Below are 19,642 nucleotides of genomic sequence, written 5' to 3'. Positions count from 1 at the left end.
GACTCGCCCGCTGAAGTGGGATACTGTAATTTCTATGTGAAAAGAACTGAATTCACCCCTGCTCTTCATACATTTCATTTATCACTAGGACTTAAGTTTTAACGGCCATGTCACTGGCCAAGCCTGTACCAGGCCTTATATTTTTCATTGTGATCATGGCGACTCCTATCATAAACCATGCCCAATCTCCACCCTCGCAATTGAATATGCCTTCGACTATGTGATTTTTACAGGTCTCAATTGTTCGGTTAATCGGCTGTTTCTAGTGGCAAAATAAGCATTGTAACGCACTCGGCTACGGGGATGAAATATGCACTTGTGCATGCCACTGAAATATCAATTCGATCTATAGAACTCTTGTTGTTGTGGTCATGGTTGTAGTGAGACTCAATTCAAGCACCATCCATGTAGTCTTTTTTTGAGGCGGGCAACTGGGCCCTTTTCAGAAGTATAACATTAAGATAGTTGTTATTTCAGCATACGGGACAGAGTAGACTGGACGAAGCTTACTGAGTGCGGCGGCTACATTTTTAGCTGAAGCGATGTATGACCAAATAATTTTATGACTGAGTTCTGAGATGAGGGTTCAGTGGCAATACCATCAGCAGAAGTCCTGTTTTTACTCCGTAGTTGCCATAGGTAGACGGGGTCACTTGCCTGATCTAACTTCCCAGGTGTATTAGTGTCCACGATCAGGAACTAAGAAACGCTGTTATCGTAAATCCGGTCTAGGGTGCTTATCCGATAACGCAATGTCAGCAAATCTGCCTCCTCTGAATCCGCCCACAGGCGCTTGGGAGCAGACTCAGTGGACAACAGCCGACAGCCACAATTTGAACCCCAGTAATATCGCGGAGCTGGATGGCCATCTCCTATCTCCTCTACTCGCGATCTGTTTCCAGTATTTGTAATCAGAGTGGGCGCCTATCGAGTTCGTATGATATGACCAACAGTGGATCGTAGGTGGGGGCGTATAGTTCGTCATTTGAGGGGTAAAAGTGCATCTCCAGGTATTAAAAGGGAGAAGAAAGAAACCCTCGAGATATTCCAAATAAATCGAAAATACCTCCAACCTCTACTCATTTCCAGTTTTCAACGACGAAGACTAGTGCCAGTATACTCAATATGCCTAAAGTCCTTCTTACTGGTAAGAAAGACCCGGCTGAGAGTGCTTACCGTGGAGAAGACTGACAATTTGTCTCAGGAGGTAGTGGCTTCATTGCTGCTCACATCGTCGACAATCTCTTAGAGCGTGGGTGAGTGCAAAGGATATAAGTTGGGGCTGGGGCCTATTCAGTTTTCTCAATGCTGACTGAGGCCCCAAAACTGCAGATTTGATACAGTTGTTACGGTGCGGTCCGATGAAAAAGGCCAGAAAATCCTTAATGCGCATCCAAACACACCAAAGGAGAAGCTCTCCTATACTATTGTTCAGGATGTTGCGGCAGATGGCGCATTTGACGAAGTATGGTCGATCTTGTTTCTCTACTTGTACCACGGCTAAAGCATTCTTAAATTTAGGCTGTCAAATCCGATCCGCCGTTCGATTATGTTCTACATACCGCATCGCCATTTCACTTTAACATCTCAGACCCTGTGAAGGATTTCTTGGAGCCAGCCGTAAAGGGTACTACCGGCATTTTGAAAGCAATCAAAGCCCATGCTCCATCTATTAAGCGGGTGGTGGTTACATCATCCTTCGCCGCAATCGTCAATCCCAAAGCACATGCGAAGGTGTACAGTGAGGAGAATTGGAACCCTGTAACGTGGGAGGAGGCTATGGATCCTGCTCAAACATACAGAGCAAGCAAGGTGAGATGCACCCGTCTGTCAAGTAAGATCCTGATCCACGGCAGCTCTTACTGACCGTTTTGCGTACAGACATTTGCTGAAAAGGCCGCTTGGGAATTCGTCGAGAAGGAAAAGCCAAACTTCGACATTGCAACCATCAACCCGCCTCTGGTTTTCGGTCCTGTTGTGCCCTACCTGAATTCTCTGGACGCCATCAATACTTCTAACCAAAGACTTGCAAACCTGGTCCAAGGGAAATTCAAAGATGGCCTTCCTCCTACGGGTACGTTCTTGTGGGTCGATGTCCATGACGTCGCATTAGCCCATGTTAGGGCTATCGAGGTTCCTGAAGCCGGTGGGCAAAGGTTTTTCACCACTTCTGGCTACTTTACCAACAAAGAGCTTGTGGAAGTGGTACGGGAGTCGTTTCCTGAGATCGCAGACAAGCTACCCTCAACGAATGCGCCTAGCGACTTGCCTGATGATGTGTATGGCTACGACAACAAGAAGTCGATTGAGATTCTAGGTATTCAGTATCGGCAACTGAGGGAAACAGTTGTTGACACTGTCAAGTCAATTCTCGGCGTTTCTGCGTGATCATATATGATGATGCGCTACGTACCATCCATTTGAAAGAGCAAGTCAGTGTTAACTACATATTCAAGACCTTATAACCTGAGTACTTCACTTCAAGAAAGGATCTGAAGCGCTCTGCATTGGAAATCATGACTGAAGCCTACTTCAAATGCAGAAACCGTGATTGTGATAGTCTCATAACTTTCTGCCTGAAGAAACTGTTATAATATACCTTTGATATAGCTCACTTGGCTCTATAGCAGCCCTTCACTGTTTGCGTCAAGAAAATGCAACTCATTGGCCTGCCCTAGCTTACAGACGCTGAGACCTTCGCATTGCATCAGATTAGTATGTGCAGATGTCTGAGATGTAGATCTTCTGAGAGGCCTGAATCTTTGAAGTTGGCTGAATGTTCATGATAACTTGACATCGCCCAGTCAAAAAAATAGTTCCTTAAAATGGGTTTTACACCTTCGGTGTAGCGAACATTCCACAAGCTGAAGCACCTCACAGATTCAAAAAATACTTGTACCTCATCTCCGAGCACCAACTCCAAAGAAAGACCGACAGCTGCTGTTAACTTTCTACCACATACAATCTTTGCAAATCAGAATCAGATGTGATGTCGGTCTAGGTACAGTGTTTTCTATAGCGATATTCAGAGTACCGCCAACATAATAATCGAGTGAAATATTCAGACAGCCCCTGGTGCCATAGGTGGTACCGCACGATCGTGTTCAATCGTGTTCGCCTGGCTCACATGAACCAAAGGGTTTTTTATTTTATGGCTTGGTATCACAGTCAACAGACTTTACAACCCTGCGCTAAGTGAGCGGTGATCAGGTGCATGATGTGTTGTTGTGGGCTGCCGTAACCCACGGCTTGGCGCGGCTGTAGAGGATTAATCAACTTTTCTCCAGCTTCCTCCGGACAGTGACCACCCGCACAACGTCCTAACTTCAAGTCCGGCGCCATGGTGCGAGTCAGCCTATCCCCGACAGCAAATCTGCTGCGGAATTCTCGCCTGTTTGCACTTCCGCAGGCTTTGACTCCGCCTCAAGAACAACCAACTTCGAGAACGGTCACTGAATCCGATTCCGCAACCCTTCCTCACCCTATCCGAGCGGCCATTGTCACACCAGCATCTTCTCTTCTGAAGGGTGACTGGGGTTTGAAGAGACCCTTGCCGGCAAAGACAACGTCTGCTAGATCCTCACGGCCTGTGGTTCGACTCAATGCCCTCGACACCTTCGAACATACTACGGATTTCGAATCAGCGGCGGATCATACGGTGACCTTGGAGAAGTTTCAAGAGCTCCATTTGCCGATGTCCCTCCCTGAGAAAGTCAGCTACTCCAGCAGCCAAGCTCCTCGGCACTCAAGTCCTTTCGAAACCCGTTTGGACAACACCGAAACAAGCGCGGGCCTCGACGACCCCGCCGCCAAAAAGTTCCGGCATTCTGGACCATACCTCGCCAGTCAGACAGAGGCGGAGTTCCAGGCCTACTTGAAGACTGTGCGCAGGAACAAGCCGAAGATTATGGAGAAGTTACGCGAGTATTTCATCGCAAAGCGAACCACCGAGCGAAGAAAGCAGGCACAGGACAGCGGGAATTTTGAGGAAATCGATACACCCTTCGAATTTGTGGAGGAAGAGTTTCAGGCCTATGTCAAGTCGCTGCGTGCGGATTCAATCTCTTTAGGTGCAGTGATCTTTCAAATTCTGGATCTCCCACCACCTCCCGCGATACCTTCCGACATGATTGCACACATGGTTAGACAGACGTATTTCCACCCCCCTGCCCCCAAACTGTCTTCCGATGAGTATGTTGCGTCCGGACCTCCGAAGACGCATCCCTCCGCAGGACTGTCCTACACCAGATCTCACGCCTTGCTTTACAACCATCCCAGATTCGGACCTCAGACTTATCAACGTCCTGTTGAGGCACGTGTCTTGCGCCCCAAGGGCAGGTTCAAGAACAAGGGAGGAAAAGCGGTCGGCGGTGTTGCTGGTATCGTTGTGGAAGATATCAACGCCATGGCCTTTAATGAGCATGAGGGGCCAGCTGGCATTGATCAGTTTGACGCCGCCATCCCTGGTGGTGCCAAGTACTGGGTCAACCCTGTTCGGGCTTCCGTCAATTCACACGGTCGCATCGATTTGGCTAGTTATCGCGCTACTGTTAATACTAGAGCACCTTACGGCATCACAGAGTACCAGAAGCCGAAACCAAAACATGTGTCCCGTGTCATCTCCCAAAGTGGCCAGCGGCAGGTGCCGAGGTTGGATAGAGCTCGCCCCCTGCCTGGCACATTTTCGGCGTCGGAAGACTTGGGCTCACCAGCGGATAATCCGGAGACTCTCGCACGGGATCTCATGAAGAGCTTGACCTAAGTATGAGCGAGACGTATCCGTTTTCGTGATCTTATTTCTATCTTGATGGTGCAGCTTATTTCTGCAGCTAGTGAGAGAGCTGTACGGTCTGTACGATTATGTGGTTTTGTTTTTTGGTCATTGTAGAGCTACTCCTGTTCTTTTTCTCTTTTGCTGTTGTATAAGCACATTGCGGTCCATACATATTAAATGGTAGCAGATTCAAACCTTTCTCAAGCTCAAGAACGCCCGCCTGGTCCCCAATTTACCCGTAATCGCTGCTTTAGCTACCAATGAGAAGATTTGGTATAAGTCGGTGCTCATGATATACAGGTACTAGGTATTTTCTTATGTACAGTTAATACAGGTAGTAGTACTCAGTAGTAACGGAGTCAACACGTAACTACCTAGTTAGTCAGCTATCAATGCAGGTTAGTTAGGCATTGGTTGAAAGCAGATATCACGTGCAGATAGTTAGGGCTGACGATCAGGGCGATTACCAGCACGTGATCCGCACACGGCTAAGCGAGGATGGGTGTCTTTGAGGAGCGGGAGACATAAGGAATCGTAGTCGGAGTTTCGAACATCCATCCAGCCAGCAACAAACCGCCAAAATGGGTCGCGTCCGTACCAAGGTGAGCAGAGACACCACGGAAACCGCGTGTATGCCGCCACGATTCTGACGATTTCGCCGTATAGACAGTCAAGCGTTCCGCTAAGGTCATCATCGAGCGTTACTACCCCAAGTTGACGCTCGACTTCGAGACCAACAAGCGCATTTGCGATGAGATCGCCATCATTGCCTCCAAGCGTCTCCGCAACAAGGTTAGCAGAATTCTGCGCGCGCGCGCGCCGAAAGACGCTAGAAATCAAGAGTGGATCACTGATTTTTTGATTCGAATTTAGATTGCTGGTTACACCACCCACCTTATGAAGCGTATCCAGCGTGGCCCTGTCCGCGGTATCTCCTTTAAGCTTCAGGAGGAGGAGCGTGAGCGCAAGGATCAGTACGTTCCTGAGGTCTCTGCTCTGGATGTCTCCCAGACCGAGTCCGGCCAGCTCGATGTCGACGCCGACACCAAGGATCTCCTCAAGAGCCTGGGTGTAAGTTTTCTCCCAAGATCTAAAGAAGAGGGAAATTTAAGGAAGCTAATATGTCTCGCGTTTCTAGTTCGACAACCTCAAGGTCAACGTCGTCAACGTCACCCAGCAGCAGGTCCAGGAGCGCCCCCGTCGCTACCGGTAAATCTGTGCGCCCTCGAGCGGAAAATAAAAAAGTTTTACGATTGTCTTGGGTCGATCCATGGCGTTTTCATGCTTGTTCTGGCAGGCTTCCAGCTACCATTGTAGTCTAGAAACAGACTCATGAGGAATGAACATGACTTTCGTCAAACAAGGTGTCGCCGATTTTCCTAACGGAGATGACGCTTGATTGCCAAATCACTTCCCTTTCACCAGCTGGTCGCTACAGCCGGTTGCTGCGTAGGAATTGCACATTTCATCGCCTATCAGACAGCCACGTCTTGTGACCCTCTATGATCGATGCTTCTTGCCGATCTTCCGAGGTGTTATATCGTCTTAGATCTTGTAGATTGCTATCTTATCTGGGTATCATTCCTGGAACACAACGCCCCTCGTAATGCCAATGGCTCCATTCAATCATTACTGCCATTTCTGCCCTCGCCGAGTCAATGATCGCGAGGCACATATCCTTCGATAGAGCCTCCTTTCTCGTCTCCCGGGCGCATCTGCGGTGCCATCACCGGGCCAGCAGCGCGACTGTTCTCTTGCACATTGACATCCACGCGACCCGTGTACAGTGCTGGGTGAGCATCGCCACGCTCAAGGGCAAGCTCCTGCGAACGTGCGTCATCACGAACCGACAGCTTGGCCATGTGATCGAACACGTCGCTAGAGCTTGCTCCCTCGTGCACATGCAAGTCACCTAGCTGACCAGTAACCTCGTTGACGCTGGGCGCGCTCCGCATCTTGCCCTTTCCTTGCTGCTGTGTTCTGGCCCGTTCCTCTTCGAGCAGTAGTATATGGGCGCCGTGGGCATCGTCCGCTCTTCGTTCCCACACCGGTTGCTCGGCGAGCTGCACTCGGATGAACATCGCCCTTTCCGCGCACGCATCGGAGCACCACATCTCCAGCTTTTCCTTCGGGACGATGTTCATCTCGCGCCCGCGCCCGCCTGGGCCGCTGCCCTTCGCGCCCCACGTGATGCGGAAGGCGCCTCGGGAGTCCTCCTTGCGATGCTCATGGGGACAAAGAGTATACCCGCATAGTCCTTCGATGTTTCTTTCCAGGATCAGATTGTCGTAATCGGCGGGTTGGAAGGGTGTCAATGCAGACTTGAAGGCCCGAGCATCGTCAAGGGACGGGGAGCTAGGATCGGCGGACGGTGAGGTAGGGAACTGGACGAGGTCGAGAATGCGATCGAGAATGAGAGCCTCTGCGTCCTTTTGAGCTTGGATCTGGCGCGCATGGTGCAGCGCAATCGCCATATGACGGGGATCAGTGCCGGGTCTGGCTGATAATGGTCCTTGCTCTTGTCGTGACATGCCCGCTTTGGGTGGCGATTGACGCGCGGTGGCAGGGGTTGAGCGGGTTAACGAAGCGGAAGCTGCGTGAGCGGATGGGAGTGAGGTTTTGAGTACTTGTCGACCCGAGGACATAATTACGAGGAGATTATATATACAACCGGACGAAGAAAAAAAGGGAAGGAATTAAATAGAAGTGAGACTAGATATGAGGCGTAGTAGTATAGTGGGTCGGATGGAAAGGGAAGGCAAGACGCATCGGCAGCCTGAAGAGGGTCGGAGTGAGAGATGAACAAGGTTCAATTTTGGTCGGGTCGGCAGGAGGCAAAAACCCCGGATTGAAAGGGAAGCTAAGCGCACTCTGGTAACAACACCCGCATGGATGACGATGAGGTTTGTTAGTGCTCCGTACTCATACTTATGACCTACTAACTGCTACAGAATCACCTATCGGTGGCCAATTGCGACTGTAATCAGGAGATCAGGAGAAGAATGACAGCATGTGCACCTGGTAGTAACCCAATTTAGGTGCCAACTTGTGTGAAATGTGTTGATTGATTGATTGGAAGATTGGCAATGGAATTGGTGGATGACCGGTTCAGCCTCTGCTCAATCTTATTAGCCGCCGATCGCCCCCGTGGTGGAGCTGCTTGTGAGAGCGGGCGAGCAAGAGAGAGTGAGAGTGAGAGTGAGAGAACTTAGAGAAGTGAAAGAGGACTAAGGAGGGTCTTTCTGTCTTTCTGTAACGAGTCTAACGACTTTGTAACTACAGTTTAGTCTACTTGTCGTAACTGACTGTACTTGCCTTACATTTCCTTACATCCATCCTCGCTGTTCATTCCTCCCTCTTCCTCTCCCTCTCCTCCCCCCCTCCCCCCAAAATCCCCCCCCGCTCATCATTCCCTACCTTCCGCCTCTAATTCTCAATTCCTCCCTCTATAGTCCCTCTCTTCCTACCTTCCCTTTTGTGAATAATTTATTATTCCGTGGACAGTGTGTCCTCCTGACTGCAGTAAGTTTCTCACTAGCCTGGATCCCACCATCTGTCCTTCTGGCGGTGTGTGTGAGCGAGCGTCTCCGATCCCCCCCTCTCCATCCGCCATGCTCTGACGTACGTCAGTCCACCAGGCTGACATATTCTTATTGTTATTTTCCTTGTCCTCAAAGCAGACCACCTCGCAGTGAAGCACATCTCGCATATGTTTTACTGCATAAAGCCGTACATAATTTAGTGCTTCTGCCTGCAGATATCCCACCTGTCACTTCGATTCAATCCATTCCTCCGATCCCAAGTCATCCATTTCACCTCCGTGACGGGAACCACCAACTTGCCAAATGTCCAGTCCGCCATTCACGGTCAGAGCGGTCTTCGAGTATTCTTCGGACCACGATGACGACCTTAATTTCGCTATCGGACAGATTATAACCGTCACAGCTGAGGAAGATGCTGAGTGGTACTTTGGTGAGTATGCGGACGACTCCGGGCGCAAAGTAGAGGGCATTTTCCCCAAGAATTTCGTCGAAAGATATGAGCCCCCTGCACCCCCGCGACCGACTCGTCCCAGCAGACCCAGAAAGGAACCAGAGCCGGTTCCGCCACCCCCGGAGCCCGCTGCTGCACCTGCAATCCCTGCTCCAGAGAGTTCCTACCATCCCGAGCCCGAACCAGAGCCCGAGCTTGAATCTGAGCCTGAGCCTGAGCATGAGCCCGAGGTTGAAAAGACACCGGCGGCCGTACCTCAGCCACCTAGCTCTCCCCCTCCAGCTCTGGCATCGCCGGCAAGTGAGGTCCCTCCGTTTAAGCCGGTAGCAGCTCCCATTCCCCAACCTTCGACGAGGGATGCTGGTGAACCCGTCCCTAAACCTGTATCCAAGCCTCCGCCTCCCGCTGTCGCCGAGAAGCCTACCGGGTCGTCTTTCAAGGATCGTATTGCGGCGTTCAACAAGCCTGCTGCGCCGCCAGTTGCGCCTTTCAAGCCAGGCGGCCTCTCTCAGAGCTCCAACACGTTTATCCGGAAACCGTTTGTTGCACCGCCACCTAGTAAGAACGCCTATGTACCTCCGCCCAGAGAGCCTCCCCCGCAAAAGGTATATCGCAGAGAAGAAGATCCTGATGTTCAAGAACGAGTCACGAGAGAACTTCCTACGCGAGAGCCTCCTGTGTCTGAGACCCGTCCCCTGTCAAGTGATGGTCCGGAAGAAGGCGCGGAGGATCAGCCCAAGCCAACAAGTCTCAAGGAACGTATCGCGCTTCTCCAGAAACAACAGATGGAACAGGCTCAACGTCATGCCGAAGCTGCGCAAAAGAAGGAAAAGGCGAAGCGGCCTCCGAAGAAGCGTCTCGAATCCCACGAAGACACTCTTCCTACACAAGATCTTTCAGCCGAAGGAGCCGAAGCAAACGATGCGGCACGAGAACCTGCCCATGAAGCAGTGGGACCAGCTGTGCCGCAGCATGCAATGCCACCCCCACCTGCGCAGGAGCTCGCCAGTGACACCAATGATGCGGATGATTCTGCTGCTGCCGACACGGAGGATGCGGAGGAAACTTCCACGAGCAAGGAAGACTCCGACGAGCGGGCCCGTGCAGAGGCTAGACGTCAAGCACAGGCTCAGGATGCGCAGGCAAAGGCAGAACGTACAGATGAACCGCAGTCAGATGATGACAACGAAGAAGCCGAGGAACCAGTCCAGCCAGACGAGGACGAGGACGAAGAGGAGGAAATTGACCCTGAGGTCAAGCGGAAGATGGAACTCCGAGAGAGAATGGCAAAGATGAGTGGTGGTATGGGTATGATGGGTTTCTTCGGACCCCCTGGTGGGATGCCTATTCCTGGTGCGGCTCGCAAACCTAAGGCGCCTGCGACTGTGGAGGCGGAGAGAGCCATTGATGATGAGAGCTCCCGTCCCGCCGCAGCCCCTCCCGTCCCTATCATGGCCTTGCCTGGAATGAATGCAGGAAAGCCTCCAGTTTATCCTAATGTCCAGAAAGAGGAAGAACAGGAGGAAGAACAGGACGAGTCTCCCGCAAGTCCGATAACTGAGCAGCATGCTGCACACGAGGTTCCTGATGTAGAGGAAGTTGTCCATGAAGAACCTCCTCAACGGCGTATGTCTGCCGATAGACCATTTACACCTCAAGGTACGGAAGATGCTTTTTAATACCCCTGGGCTATTGCTGAAACCATTCACAGAGCGCGCAGTTCCTCCCCCTCCCCCACTCAATACGCGCCCGGTACCACCTCCAGTTCCTCATGAACAGCCTTTGTCCCCTCCGCCGATTCCAGGATGTAAGTTTGCTCAAACTAGTGCTGAGTTTTAATTTGTCCTAATTTGGAGAAACTAGCTCAATCTCTGCCCCCACCCAAGGGCGCTGCACCTGCTGATCCAGGAGACGAATCTGATGACGAATTGTCCCTGCATCCGAACGCTACGCCGGCCACTGCAGCAGCAGAGCAACCAGCACCTCCGCTCCCCGACCATCTCGACTCTCGCCGAGCATCGACCTACGATACAACATCTCCCTTGTCACCTACACTCCCTGCAGACAAGAGAATGAGCCGCCCTCCTCCCCCAGTACCAGTCAATCCCCCAGTCCCATCTCAGAGTAGACCCATCCCTCCCCCTCCTCCAGTCAATATGCGGCGAAGGTCTACAACCGACAGTCGGACAAGCATGGCTTCGCAGCCCCGCCAAGCTGGCGAGGGTACCGAAGGCGAAATAACTGAATATGATGGCGACTACGACACGGACATCGCATCTGGTGCTAAGTTCAAGGATGCTCTGAAGTCACACGGCCGCGATTCTAGCCTCGACGAAGGTGTCATGACCGACGAACACTCGCTTCGATCTCCTGGAAGCCCGCCCCAGACTCGTCTCCCGCCTCCCCCTCCACTATCTGCCCCACGCGCAGTGCCCCCTCCCCCGCCGATCCAGCCTCCAAAGAGTTCCGGCAGAGACTCAATACAGTCGCCTAGAGGACCTCCACCTCCTCCACCGCAAAGAGAGCCTTCATATGGCGGTGATGATGATGAGTATGATCCTTACCGTTATACTGCCCCCCAGCATGGCGTGCCTGTTTCGAGAGCACCACCACCGCCACCAGTTCCCAGCGGCCCGGTGGAAGCTCCACCGATGCCTCCTCGGTCCGCTGAAGACGAGTCCGATGATCTCTATGAAGCTTCGCCCGTTCAGCCTTATGGCGAGACGTCCATTTCGTCGCCTCGCGAAAAGCGCGCCTCAATGGCTCCCCCGCCCCCTAGTCTACCTCCGCCTACACCTCGTAGCAACCGTGCATCGCTTGACATTCCAAGAGCCCAGCCCAGTGTTCGGAGATCTATGGATGTTTCCCGTCCATCTATCGATTTAGGCTTTATTGCCACGGACGTTGACTTGGCAGAGAATACTCTTTGGTGGACGCAACCCAATACCCCGCCCCCTGTTTTCCAGAATCGCAAGGATGTTCTTCTCGAATTCGAGGAGTCAAATTCCTCCAAGCGGGGCGGTAAGTCTACTGTGACCAAGGATGTTTATATCTTATTCATCGACTACTCCCAAACTGTGATCACTGTGAACTTCGATGCTCGCAATCCCAGTGATGCGGCCCTCGAACAGCGTCACGAGGCGCCTCCTCATCAGCCGCGTCAAGATCAACTCGAGACTGCCCACAACCAGATTGGCACGCGCATTGCGAATGCAGTCAATGGAATCCAGAACACTACTGTCGCGGATGGTACCCCACATGGCCTGGTGCAGCATCTACTCAGTCCTCTGTCTGATGTCCTGCTTCCTGTTGGCACGCGCGCCTACGGTGCTCTTGTCTACTCTAACCTGGCCAATGCTTCGGTTCAGCAAAATGATGAGATCCGCGCAGGAGATGTTGTGACTTTCCGGAACGCACGGTTCCAGGGCCATCGTGGCACCATGCATCAAAAGTACAGCTCCGAGGTTGGCAAGCCCGATCACGTAGGCATTGTCGTTGACTGGGACGGCACGAAGAAGAAGATCCGCGCCTGGGAGCAGGGCAGAGAAAGCAAGAAGGTCAAAATGGAGAGCTTCAAGCTGAATGACTTGCGGAGTGGAGAATGTAAGGTATGGCGTGTGATGCCTCGGAGTTATGTTGGCTGGGATAAATAAGGAAACGCGTTGAAGACTAATGGAGAGATCTGCTGGTATATGTACTGCGCACAAGCTTGCCAGGAGGTCTGTGTGAGCATAGGCGTGGTGTTGTTCTATGATCTGCTTCCATATATTACCTACCTTTCTTGTTGTACCTATCTATCCATTGAATGTCGTTCAGTGTAACTGTTAATGCACTGCGATGACTGTTGTTTTAGTTTTACTGTCGGCATACTCCATTACATCAACAACTGCAGAATCTTTGATGATCTTTTCCTCCTAGTATTAGTCTACTCCGTAGTAGATCCTTGTGTGTCACTACACTGTACTGTACAATGTATGTTCTGTACAGTACAGCAGCTGCACCATTTATGCAGTGGCCAAAGGCACTCCGAAGATAGTCCGTCGACAAGTTGGGCAGAAAGTGCTGACCCGCAGTGGCGCCAACCTTCTTTGCAAGTTGTGGCTGGTCCTCCACCGCATGCACCTTGCAGTCCGCTCCGGCCACCGCCCCCGGGCCCCGACTCGGGACCGGACCCATCCTTCCTAATTAGGAAGAACAACCCACCCACCTGTGGCACTGCATCGTCACAACCGCCGGAGCTTCATCCTTCTTCCATCCATCTTTTCTCCTCACAACAATCTGCCAACCAAACAACCCACCACTACTACCAGACCCCTATCCCATCTTCATCTAATCCGCAACCGCAAAGATGGGTGGTGATCTCAACCTAAAGAAGTACGTCCTCTCTCCCGACCTTCCCTTCCAGATCCTCCTTTCCCTTATCATCAAGCCTGTCCCCTCCCCTCCTCCCCCCCCCACCCGGTCCAACCAACTAACTCACCGATCTCAATAGATCATGGCACCCCTCCCTCCTCCGCAACCAGGAGCGCGTCTGGGCGGAAGAGAAACGCGCCCTCGAGGAGCGCAAACGCATCGACCAGCTGCGGCGCGAGCGGGACGAAGAGCGCCAGATCCAGGAACTCCAGCGGCTGCAGGAGGACTCGGGCGCCCCGCGCCAGATCCAGCGCGTCGACTGGATGTACCAGGAGCCGTCGAGCGCCACGGGCCACTACTCCGAGGAGATGGAAGGGTACCTCTTGGGCAAGCGGCGGTTCGATCAGATTCTGCTGAAGAACGATGAGAGTCAGGCGCTGAAGAAGGGGGCCGCCGGGGTGGGCGGGGTCGCGGTCGCGGGTGCGGGGGACGATGGTGCCGCGGGCGCGGCTGCAGGGACGAATCCCCGGGATACGATGGCGAAGGTTCTGGCGGATCCGTTGTTGGAGATTCGGAAGAGGGAGCAGGCGGCTTTGGAGAGTGCGATTAAGGAGGGGGTGAGGAGGGGGTCCCAGGTGGTGGGAGGTGCGGGGGCGAGTGTTGGAGCGGGGCATAGGGAAAGGGAGAGGAGGCAGCGGCGGGAGGGGAGTAGGGACAGGGACAGGGACAGGGATCATCGGGGTAGTAGGAGGAGTAGGAGGTATAGCGATGAGGGGGATAGGAGGTCGCACCGGGAGAGGGAGAGATCACCCAGAGCTGCTGCGGGGGATCGCTCGGAGAGAAGACGGAGGGATGAGAGGGGCGACCGGAGTTATCATCATCGCCGAGAGGATCGGGATCGTAGGGAGGACAGGGATCGCAGAGATCGCGACTACGACAGAAGAGACCCGGACCGCGATCGCGGCGACAGAGACGGCAGCGAGAGAGAGTACCCCAGCAGGCATCACCGTGACCGAGAGGACCGTTACGACCGCTCTTCTCGTCGGAATGCGCCCCGTGATCGATCGCCGTCACCCCGACCTGATCGCCATCGCTCAGACATACGCCGTTCTGATGACCGGGGAGATGGTGCTCGTCAGGACGTCCGTGGCCGCGATCGACGAGAGAGATCCGATCGCTTCTTTGACAGAAGGGACTACAGAGGACCGAGGGACTCGTACAATCGTGACCGGAACCTGCAGGATGGCAGAAACAACAACAACAACACGGAGCAGGGAGCCAAGGATTTGGAGCAAGAACGTCAGCGCAAACTGGCAGAGATGCTTTCCAACGCAGACGAGATGGAGGAAACCCGTCGTCAGCGTATTGCAGAGGTTACCGCTGCGGAACAGAAGCAGCTCGAGGAGGACGAGAAGCATCGCTCTGAGAAAGGCCGTTTTGTGTCGGGTCTTCATCGCCAACTCCAGGAAGACAATCTGGATGACCGCCTCAAACGTAGTCGTGGTGGACTTGCTCGGTTGGATGATGATGAGTGAGCATTCTCGTTAGGTGCAGCGCTCTACTACTACCACTACTACCACTACTATGTTTTTATCCAATGGTCCCCGGCGTCTTTGGTGCATTGCAATCGATGGTTGGCGCAATAATGACAATTTTGCAAACTAGTGTCCATACACCTCAATTCTGCTAGAGGCAGGCAGATTGGGTAGGAAGTGTGTATGATATACAATAAAAATTGTAAACCATGAATCCAGCCCCCCCCAACTTCTTTACATTTTGTGTGTAGTTAAAATGATACATATAATAGAAATGTTGAATAATAAGAGGTATCACAAGTCCCTGCCTGCGATCAAAAAGCTGGCATCGCTCAAAGGATGAATGCAAGAAGGGGAAAACCCAATGAAGTAAGTATGAAGAACGGACGCAGCGGAATGAGCAGGAATACTACGTAGAGGATATTACAGCAGCAACAGCTCTCCCGTCGCCGCACCACCAGCCAACTGGGGTTGATAGACCTGTTGCTGATTCTGGTTGACCACATACTGGGTCTGCGACGCGCCACCGCCCCCGGCACCGCCGTCGCCGCGACCGCCCAGATCGAGCGCGGCCATCTGCTGGCTGCCGACGCTGTTGAAGTAGTTGTCCGCGGCGCTGACGGCGGCGTTCATGTCACCCGCCGCCGCGCCGGTCATCGGGAAGCCCGTCGGGTTGGCGGCCGTCGCGGCCGTGGGACTACTGGCCGCGACCTGTGCCGCCGCAGCGGGAAACTGCCAGCTGGCGGCGCTGGTGGCTTCCTCTTGCGGCTTCTGCAGGGCGGGGCTGTACTGCAATCGTCTGGTCCGCGCATTGCGGAAGACCTGCTGGACAGGCTTCAGATATACCGTGGCCAGCGTGCCGACATTCAAGCACAGCTCCTCTAGCGTCTTCGGGTCGAGTTTCTCGCTCTCCGCGCTGATCGGCGGTTTCTCGCCCATGACGACTTGTTTGGCGGCCGCGGGGTCGGTGGAGAGGAGCCGCCAGTACATGTACCCTCGGTCGCGGAGGTCGGGGTCGTCCGTCTCCTCCGTGCACCACTTCAGCACTTGGGGGACCAGCTGCTGGCCCTTGGTTGGGCGTTGGATGAAGAACTTCACCGTTGCGGTCAGGAGGGCCAGTTGAACCTCGATGGTTTCGTCGTGGAAGGTGGCGAGGTAGTCCTGAAGAAGGCCGTCAGAGTTCTCGATGCGGTCTGCGTATTGTCCGATTATCCAGATGATAGCGGCCTTGGCCTCTGGCTCATCGAGCTCGTCGATGTTCTGGATGACGTTACTGATGATGTTCTCGTATTGGTTGGGGTATTTGCGGAAGATGTTTCGGATGACCACGGTCGCTTCCTGGACGATGTAGGGAATCTTTGCGTTGACCAGGTCAAGGAGGGTGTCGATACACTGCCGTGCGGCCGACTCGATCTTGATCGCCAATTTGCCAATCGCGCGCACTGCCTTGCGCACGAAATGGACATCGATCTCTGTGGCATACCTAACCATTGTTAGCTGTGCGATCGTCAGGACATCAAAAGGCAAACTTACTCCCTGAGCTCCGCGAGCACCACAGAGATGTTTTCTTTCGTAGTCAGCATGAATATTAATTCCAGCTTCGTTACTTTGACATAGATCGGATCGTTGTAGTTGCAGAAGAAGACGCGGATATCGTTCCGTAGGACTTCCGGCCTCTTCTGTAGGATTAAGATGGCATTGCGTAAAGCCAAATACTGGACTTCTGGGGGCTTGGAGAGAAGTGTGACTAAGGGCGGTGACAACTTCTTCGCTAACGAGGTAACATGTCTCTCGTCGGCGATATAGTTCATGAGGTAGAGGATGACCCGGATCGAAGTCAGAACGACGGCAGAGTTGGAATGCGACAGGCGAGGAGCAATACGCTCTGCCAGCAAGAGCGCTTCAGCGGAATCTTGAGGAACATAGGACATCAAGGCTTCGAGAATGTATGATTGCCCCCACCTATGGGTCTTATTAGCAAAAGACTGGTTTCATCGGGTACAGGAGTAAGTACTCAGAGCAGTCTGGTAGGATCGAAACCAGCTTCGACGCACTGGCGTAGTCAATGGTGAGAGAGATCGATTCACTCCGTCCCCAAATATCTACCAAGGAGGCAAGGACGCTGGATACCACCGTCGGGTTCTCGTCCTTAAGCATGCTGTTCAACCGGTCGATCAGGTCGGAGCTTTCAACCATCTTCTTATCGTGCTCGTAGAGCTTCGCGACACAAAAGGCGGCCGTTTTCCGGACGTAGGGATCCATATCCTGCATCAATCGCTTGACCGGTGCGACTGTGGCTTCAACAAACTCGCGAACGTGGACATATGAGATCGTTCGTAAAGCCAGAGCACGCACGAGCGGGTTAGAATCTTCCATATCCTATGCGCTCGTTAGGAAATCCATCGAAGTGCATCCAGGTGGGGGAAGAAAGCTGGGCATCATCCATACATCGACCAGAATCGGCAACGCCTTGAGCGCAATATCTGGCTTCGCCCTGGAGTAGTTGACCAGAAACAGGAAGCACCTGTATCGTTAAAGACAAGTCAGCGCCGAACAATTGTATCCGCAATCGGTTTTCGCCCTCTCGACATACATCTTTTTGATTTCCAGACTGGGCAGGTTCATGCAACCGATCACATCCGGGAACAAGGCTACCATGTCATTGTTGCTCATCGTCATGTTTGCGACAATCTTCTTGAGGGCGATCTTCTTGGCCGAATGGTTCTTATCCTTTTTCCCACCGCTGTTGAGCTCCTGGCGCAGTTCGGCGACTTTGCCCTGTTTAGATTGAGAGAATGGTAAGCCATATTGCGGACTATAGGGGACCACACTGAGAAACATGGGATCACAGGGAGTCTCCTCTAGAACGAGCGAGACTCAAGTGTGTGAGGTGGATAGGATTTCATGGATGACCGAAAAGAGGTTGCCCCAAGGGTGCGAGGAGGAAGGAATAGGACAGTGCTCGGTTCGTATGGAAGAGAGCTACCGTCGAGTGTGATTTGACGGATTGAGGAGGGGGAAGATGCGGAAGGATGATAGAAAGTCACCAGGCCAAGGCCTCAAAGCGACCGACGAAACGGAAGAGCAGTGCATGCGCAAGTACATACCCTTGCGAACAACTTCGCATCTCCCCCGCTAGAACTCATTGCGTCGGAGGGTTATAGGTGACGAATCGGGCGAGGTTCGGTGGCTTGGTACTTTTCAAAACAGGGCTGGCGCAGGGTTTGCAGGTGAAGGTGGTGGTGTTTCAAAATCGCATGTGCATGTATAGCGACGTTGGTTCGTGTCGGTATGCTAGCTTCGAGGGGGAGGAGATCTTTAGCTGGCCGCAGCTTCCATGACCTTTCGAGAAGGGAGAGGGGTGTGCAGGCGAGTGCTAAAGGAGTCAGCGGTGCACGGAGGAATGAGCGCGGAAGCGGATTGGGGTCGAACCTAGGTTCAATGGGAAATAATCACTGTCTCCCCCAGTTCGATCTGACAGTCGAGAGAGAAATCCAAAGTCGAGATTAACAAGGTCAAAAGGGGAACGAGCCTCGATCAGGGTCTGGGTTGGATTGAGAATCAGGAGTGGATCGGGAGCCGCCAACTCCGCCCGCCGCTTGTGGAGAAATTCCCAGTCCGGATGGAGGAGGACGACGGGGGTTGTCATCAATCAACATTCTTCCAGCTTGCCTTCTCCGCACCGTTGCCCATCAACAACCCTTCTACTACGCTACGCTCGCTTGTGCTCAGCTCCCTCCTCGTTATCTCATATTTGAGTCCATTAAACAAACTTGGAGGATGGCTGCGCAACCTCTCAACCCGCCTCCACCCCCAGAATGGGTGGTCAGGCTAAACACCCCGATGCCGCGCCCAAGCAAAGAGGCCGCCAAAATCCCCGATCCTCCAGGCTATTCGAAGAAGATGGGCGGTAAAAACGTATGTTCTGTCATGAATACTCCCTACTCCCCCTTCTCCCCCCCCCCCCCCCCCCCCCCCCCCCCCCCCCCCCCCCCCCCCCCCCCCTCCGAGGCCACCGAACTAACCCTTATAATTGTGTCCGCAGCTTGCGCAACAGTCATCAACCACCGCCGCGCCGACCAAGCCCGAGGAGACCGATACCCTGAAGTTGAAGAAGGCCTGGGAGATTGCCCTGGCTCCCTCCAAGCAAATCCCCATGAACGCGATTATGATGTACATGTCTGGCAACAGTCTCCAAATCTTCAGCATCATGATGGTCTTCATGCTCTTCAAGGGCCCGATCCAAGGCCTCATCAATACCAACACCGTCTTCACCAAGTTCGAAACCGAAGGCACACGGAGCAAGCTTCTGGGCGTCAAGGCCATTTATGTCGTAATGCAGCTAGTCTTACTTTGCTTGGGTATCTGGAAGGTCAACGCGATGGGTCTCCTGCCGTAAGTGGGCTCTCTTCTCGCGCGGCTGCTGGGCTGGACGGATGGCTAACATTCTATCTTTTTCACAGGACTACGAGATCAGATTGGTTAGCGTGGGAGTCAGAGCGTCAATCGTTGGAGCCGGCTTATTTTGCATTTGGATGAATCTCCAGGGTTTATGTTCTATATTAGGTACAGAATGTTGGCGCACGGAAAGTATAAAATGGCCCGAGGGTTGATATGAAACAAGTCTTTCGTGCAAAATAACCGGAATCCTTCGTCAATTAGGCTCGTACTAGTTGCACGTGTGTAGCAGTTGCCATACTTTTGTACAGTACAGATGGCCACACTACTAGGTAGGGCCGCTCGAACTCCCAGAATAAGCGGAGCTTCAAGGACAAGGACCATTGAAAGACTATAATCAGGTGTGGGCTGGCCAATCTTGGTCAATCCTGCAGCCTGATTAGTCTGGGTACGATCCGCTTATATATGCCCAGTGTAATGATAAAGGAGCTGATTACGGGCCTTTTTAGTAAGTACTGCTGTAACAGGCCGGACTTGGGCGTTGTTTAGTAAAGACAACCGACAAATTTATATGGTTAATAGTAGGTTA

At 52.9% G+C, this 19,642-nt stretch overlaps 7 protein-coding genes across 7 annotated transcripts; 5 read left to right on the top strand and 2 right to left on the bottom strand.

Moving 5' to 3' along the window:
- The first annotated feature begins 1,004 nt into the window (after nt 1–1,004).
- Nucleotides 1,005–2,675, top strand: BO95DRAFT_441459 (SDR family oxidoreductase). The gene is made up of 5 exons (XM_025586179.1): nt 1,005–1,147; nt 1,205–1,256; nt 1,333–1,465; nt 1,522–1,812; nt 1,882–2,675. The coding sequence occupies exons 1-5, from the start codon at nt 1,126–1,128 to the stop codon at nt 2,386–2,388; spliced, it is 1,005 nt and encodes a 334-aa protein (XP_025443541.1). The 5' UTR covers nt 1,005–1,125; the 3' UTR covers nt 2,389–2,675.
- Nucleotides 2,676–3,291: 616 nt separating this feature from the next.
- On the top strand, nt 3,292–5,034 carry BO95DRAFT_88864 (mitochondrial 37S ribosomal protein bS1m). Its single transcript, XM_025592315.1, has one exon. It carries the CDS (start codon nt 3,341–3,343, stop codon nt 4,760–4,762), a length of 1,422 nt encoding a protein of 473 aa, XP_025443540.1. The 5' UTR covers nt 3,292–3,340; the 3' UTR covers nt 4,763–5,034.
- Nucleotides 5,035–5,172: 138 nt separating this feature from the next.
- Nucleotides 5,173–6,351, top strand: BO95DRAFT_481092 (40S ribosomal protein eS17). Its single transcript, XM_025590183.1, has 4 exons — nt 5,173–5,376; nt 5,441–5,566; nt 5,648–5,845; nt 5,913–6,351. Exons 1-4 carry the CDS (start codon nt 5,356–5,358, stop codon nt 5,985–5,987), a joined length of 420 nt encoding a protein of 139 aa, XP_025443539.1. The 5' UTR covers nt 5,173–5,355; the 3' UTR covers nt 5,988–6,351.
- A 78-nt stretch (nt 6,352–6,429) lies between these two features.
- On the bottom strand, nt 6,430–7,419 carry BO95DRAFT_410641 (Rtr1/RPAP2 family protein phosphatase; the record flags this gene model as incomplete). The annotated part of the gene is made up of 1 exon (XM_025584190.1): nt 6,430–7,419. The coding sequence occupies one exon, from the start codon at nt 7,417–7,419 to the stop codon at nt 6,430–6,432; it is 990 nt and encodes a 329-aa protein (XP_025443538.1).
- Nucleotides 7,420–8,180: 761 nt separating this feature from the next.
- On the top strand, nt 8,181–14,835 carry BO95DRAFT_513312 (SH3 domain protein). The gene is made up of 7 exons (XM_025591602.1): nt 8,181–10,426; nt 10,479–10,574; nt 10,631–12,375; nt 13,116–13,141; nt 13,260–13,765; nt 14,025–14,262; nt 14,322–14,835. The coding sequence occupies exons 1-7, from the start codon at nt 8,620–8,622 to the stop codon at nt 14,653–14,655; spliced, it is 4,752 nt and encodes a 1,583-aa protein (XP_025443537.1). The 5' UTR covers nt 8,181–8,619; the 3' UTR covers nt 14,656–14,835.
- Nucleotides 14,836–15,078: 243 nt separating this feature from the next.
- On the bottom strand, nt 15,079–17,496 carry BO95DRAFT_462351 (putative AP-2 adaptor complex subunit beta; the record flags this gene model as incomplete). Its single annotated transcript, XM_025588905.1, has 5 exons — nt 15,079–16,138; nt 16,189–16,617; nt 16,670–17,034; nt 17,104–17,179; nt 17,249–17,496. 5 exons carry the CDS (start codon nt 17,494–17,496, stop codon nt 15,079–15,081), a joined length of 2,178 nt encoding a protein of 725 aa, XP_025443536.1.
- Nucleotides 17,497–18,282: 786 nt separating this feature from the next.
- Nucleotides 18,283–19,552, top strand: BO95DRAFT_410633 (ER membrane protein complex subunit 4). The gene is made up of 3 exons (XM_025584189.1): nt 18,283–18,573; nt 18,701–19,050; nt 19,119–19,552. The coding sequence occupies exons 1-3, from the start codon at nt 18,436–18,438 to the stop codon at nt 19,192–19,194; spliced, it is 564 nt and encodes a 187-aa protein (XP_025443535.1). The 5' UTR covers nt 18,283–18,435; the 3' UTR covers nt 19,195–19,552.
- The last annotated feature ends 90 nt before the right edge of the window (nt 19,553–19,642 follow it).

Source organism: Aspergillus brunneoviolaceus (assembly GCF_003184695.1).
Source record: "Aspergillus brunneoviolaceus CBS 621.78 unplaced genomic scaffold BO95scaffold_23, whole genome shotgun sequence".
NCBI classification, from domain to species: Eukaryota; Fungi; Ascomycota; class Eurotiomycetes; order Eurotiales; family Aspergillaceae; genus Aspergillus; species Aspergillus brunneoviolaceus.
This window is presented reverse-complemented; position numbering and strand designations above follow the sequence as displayed.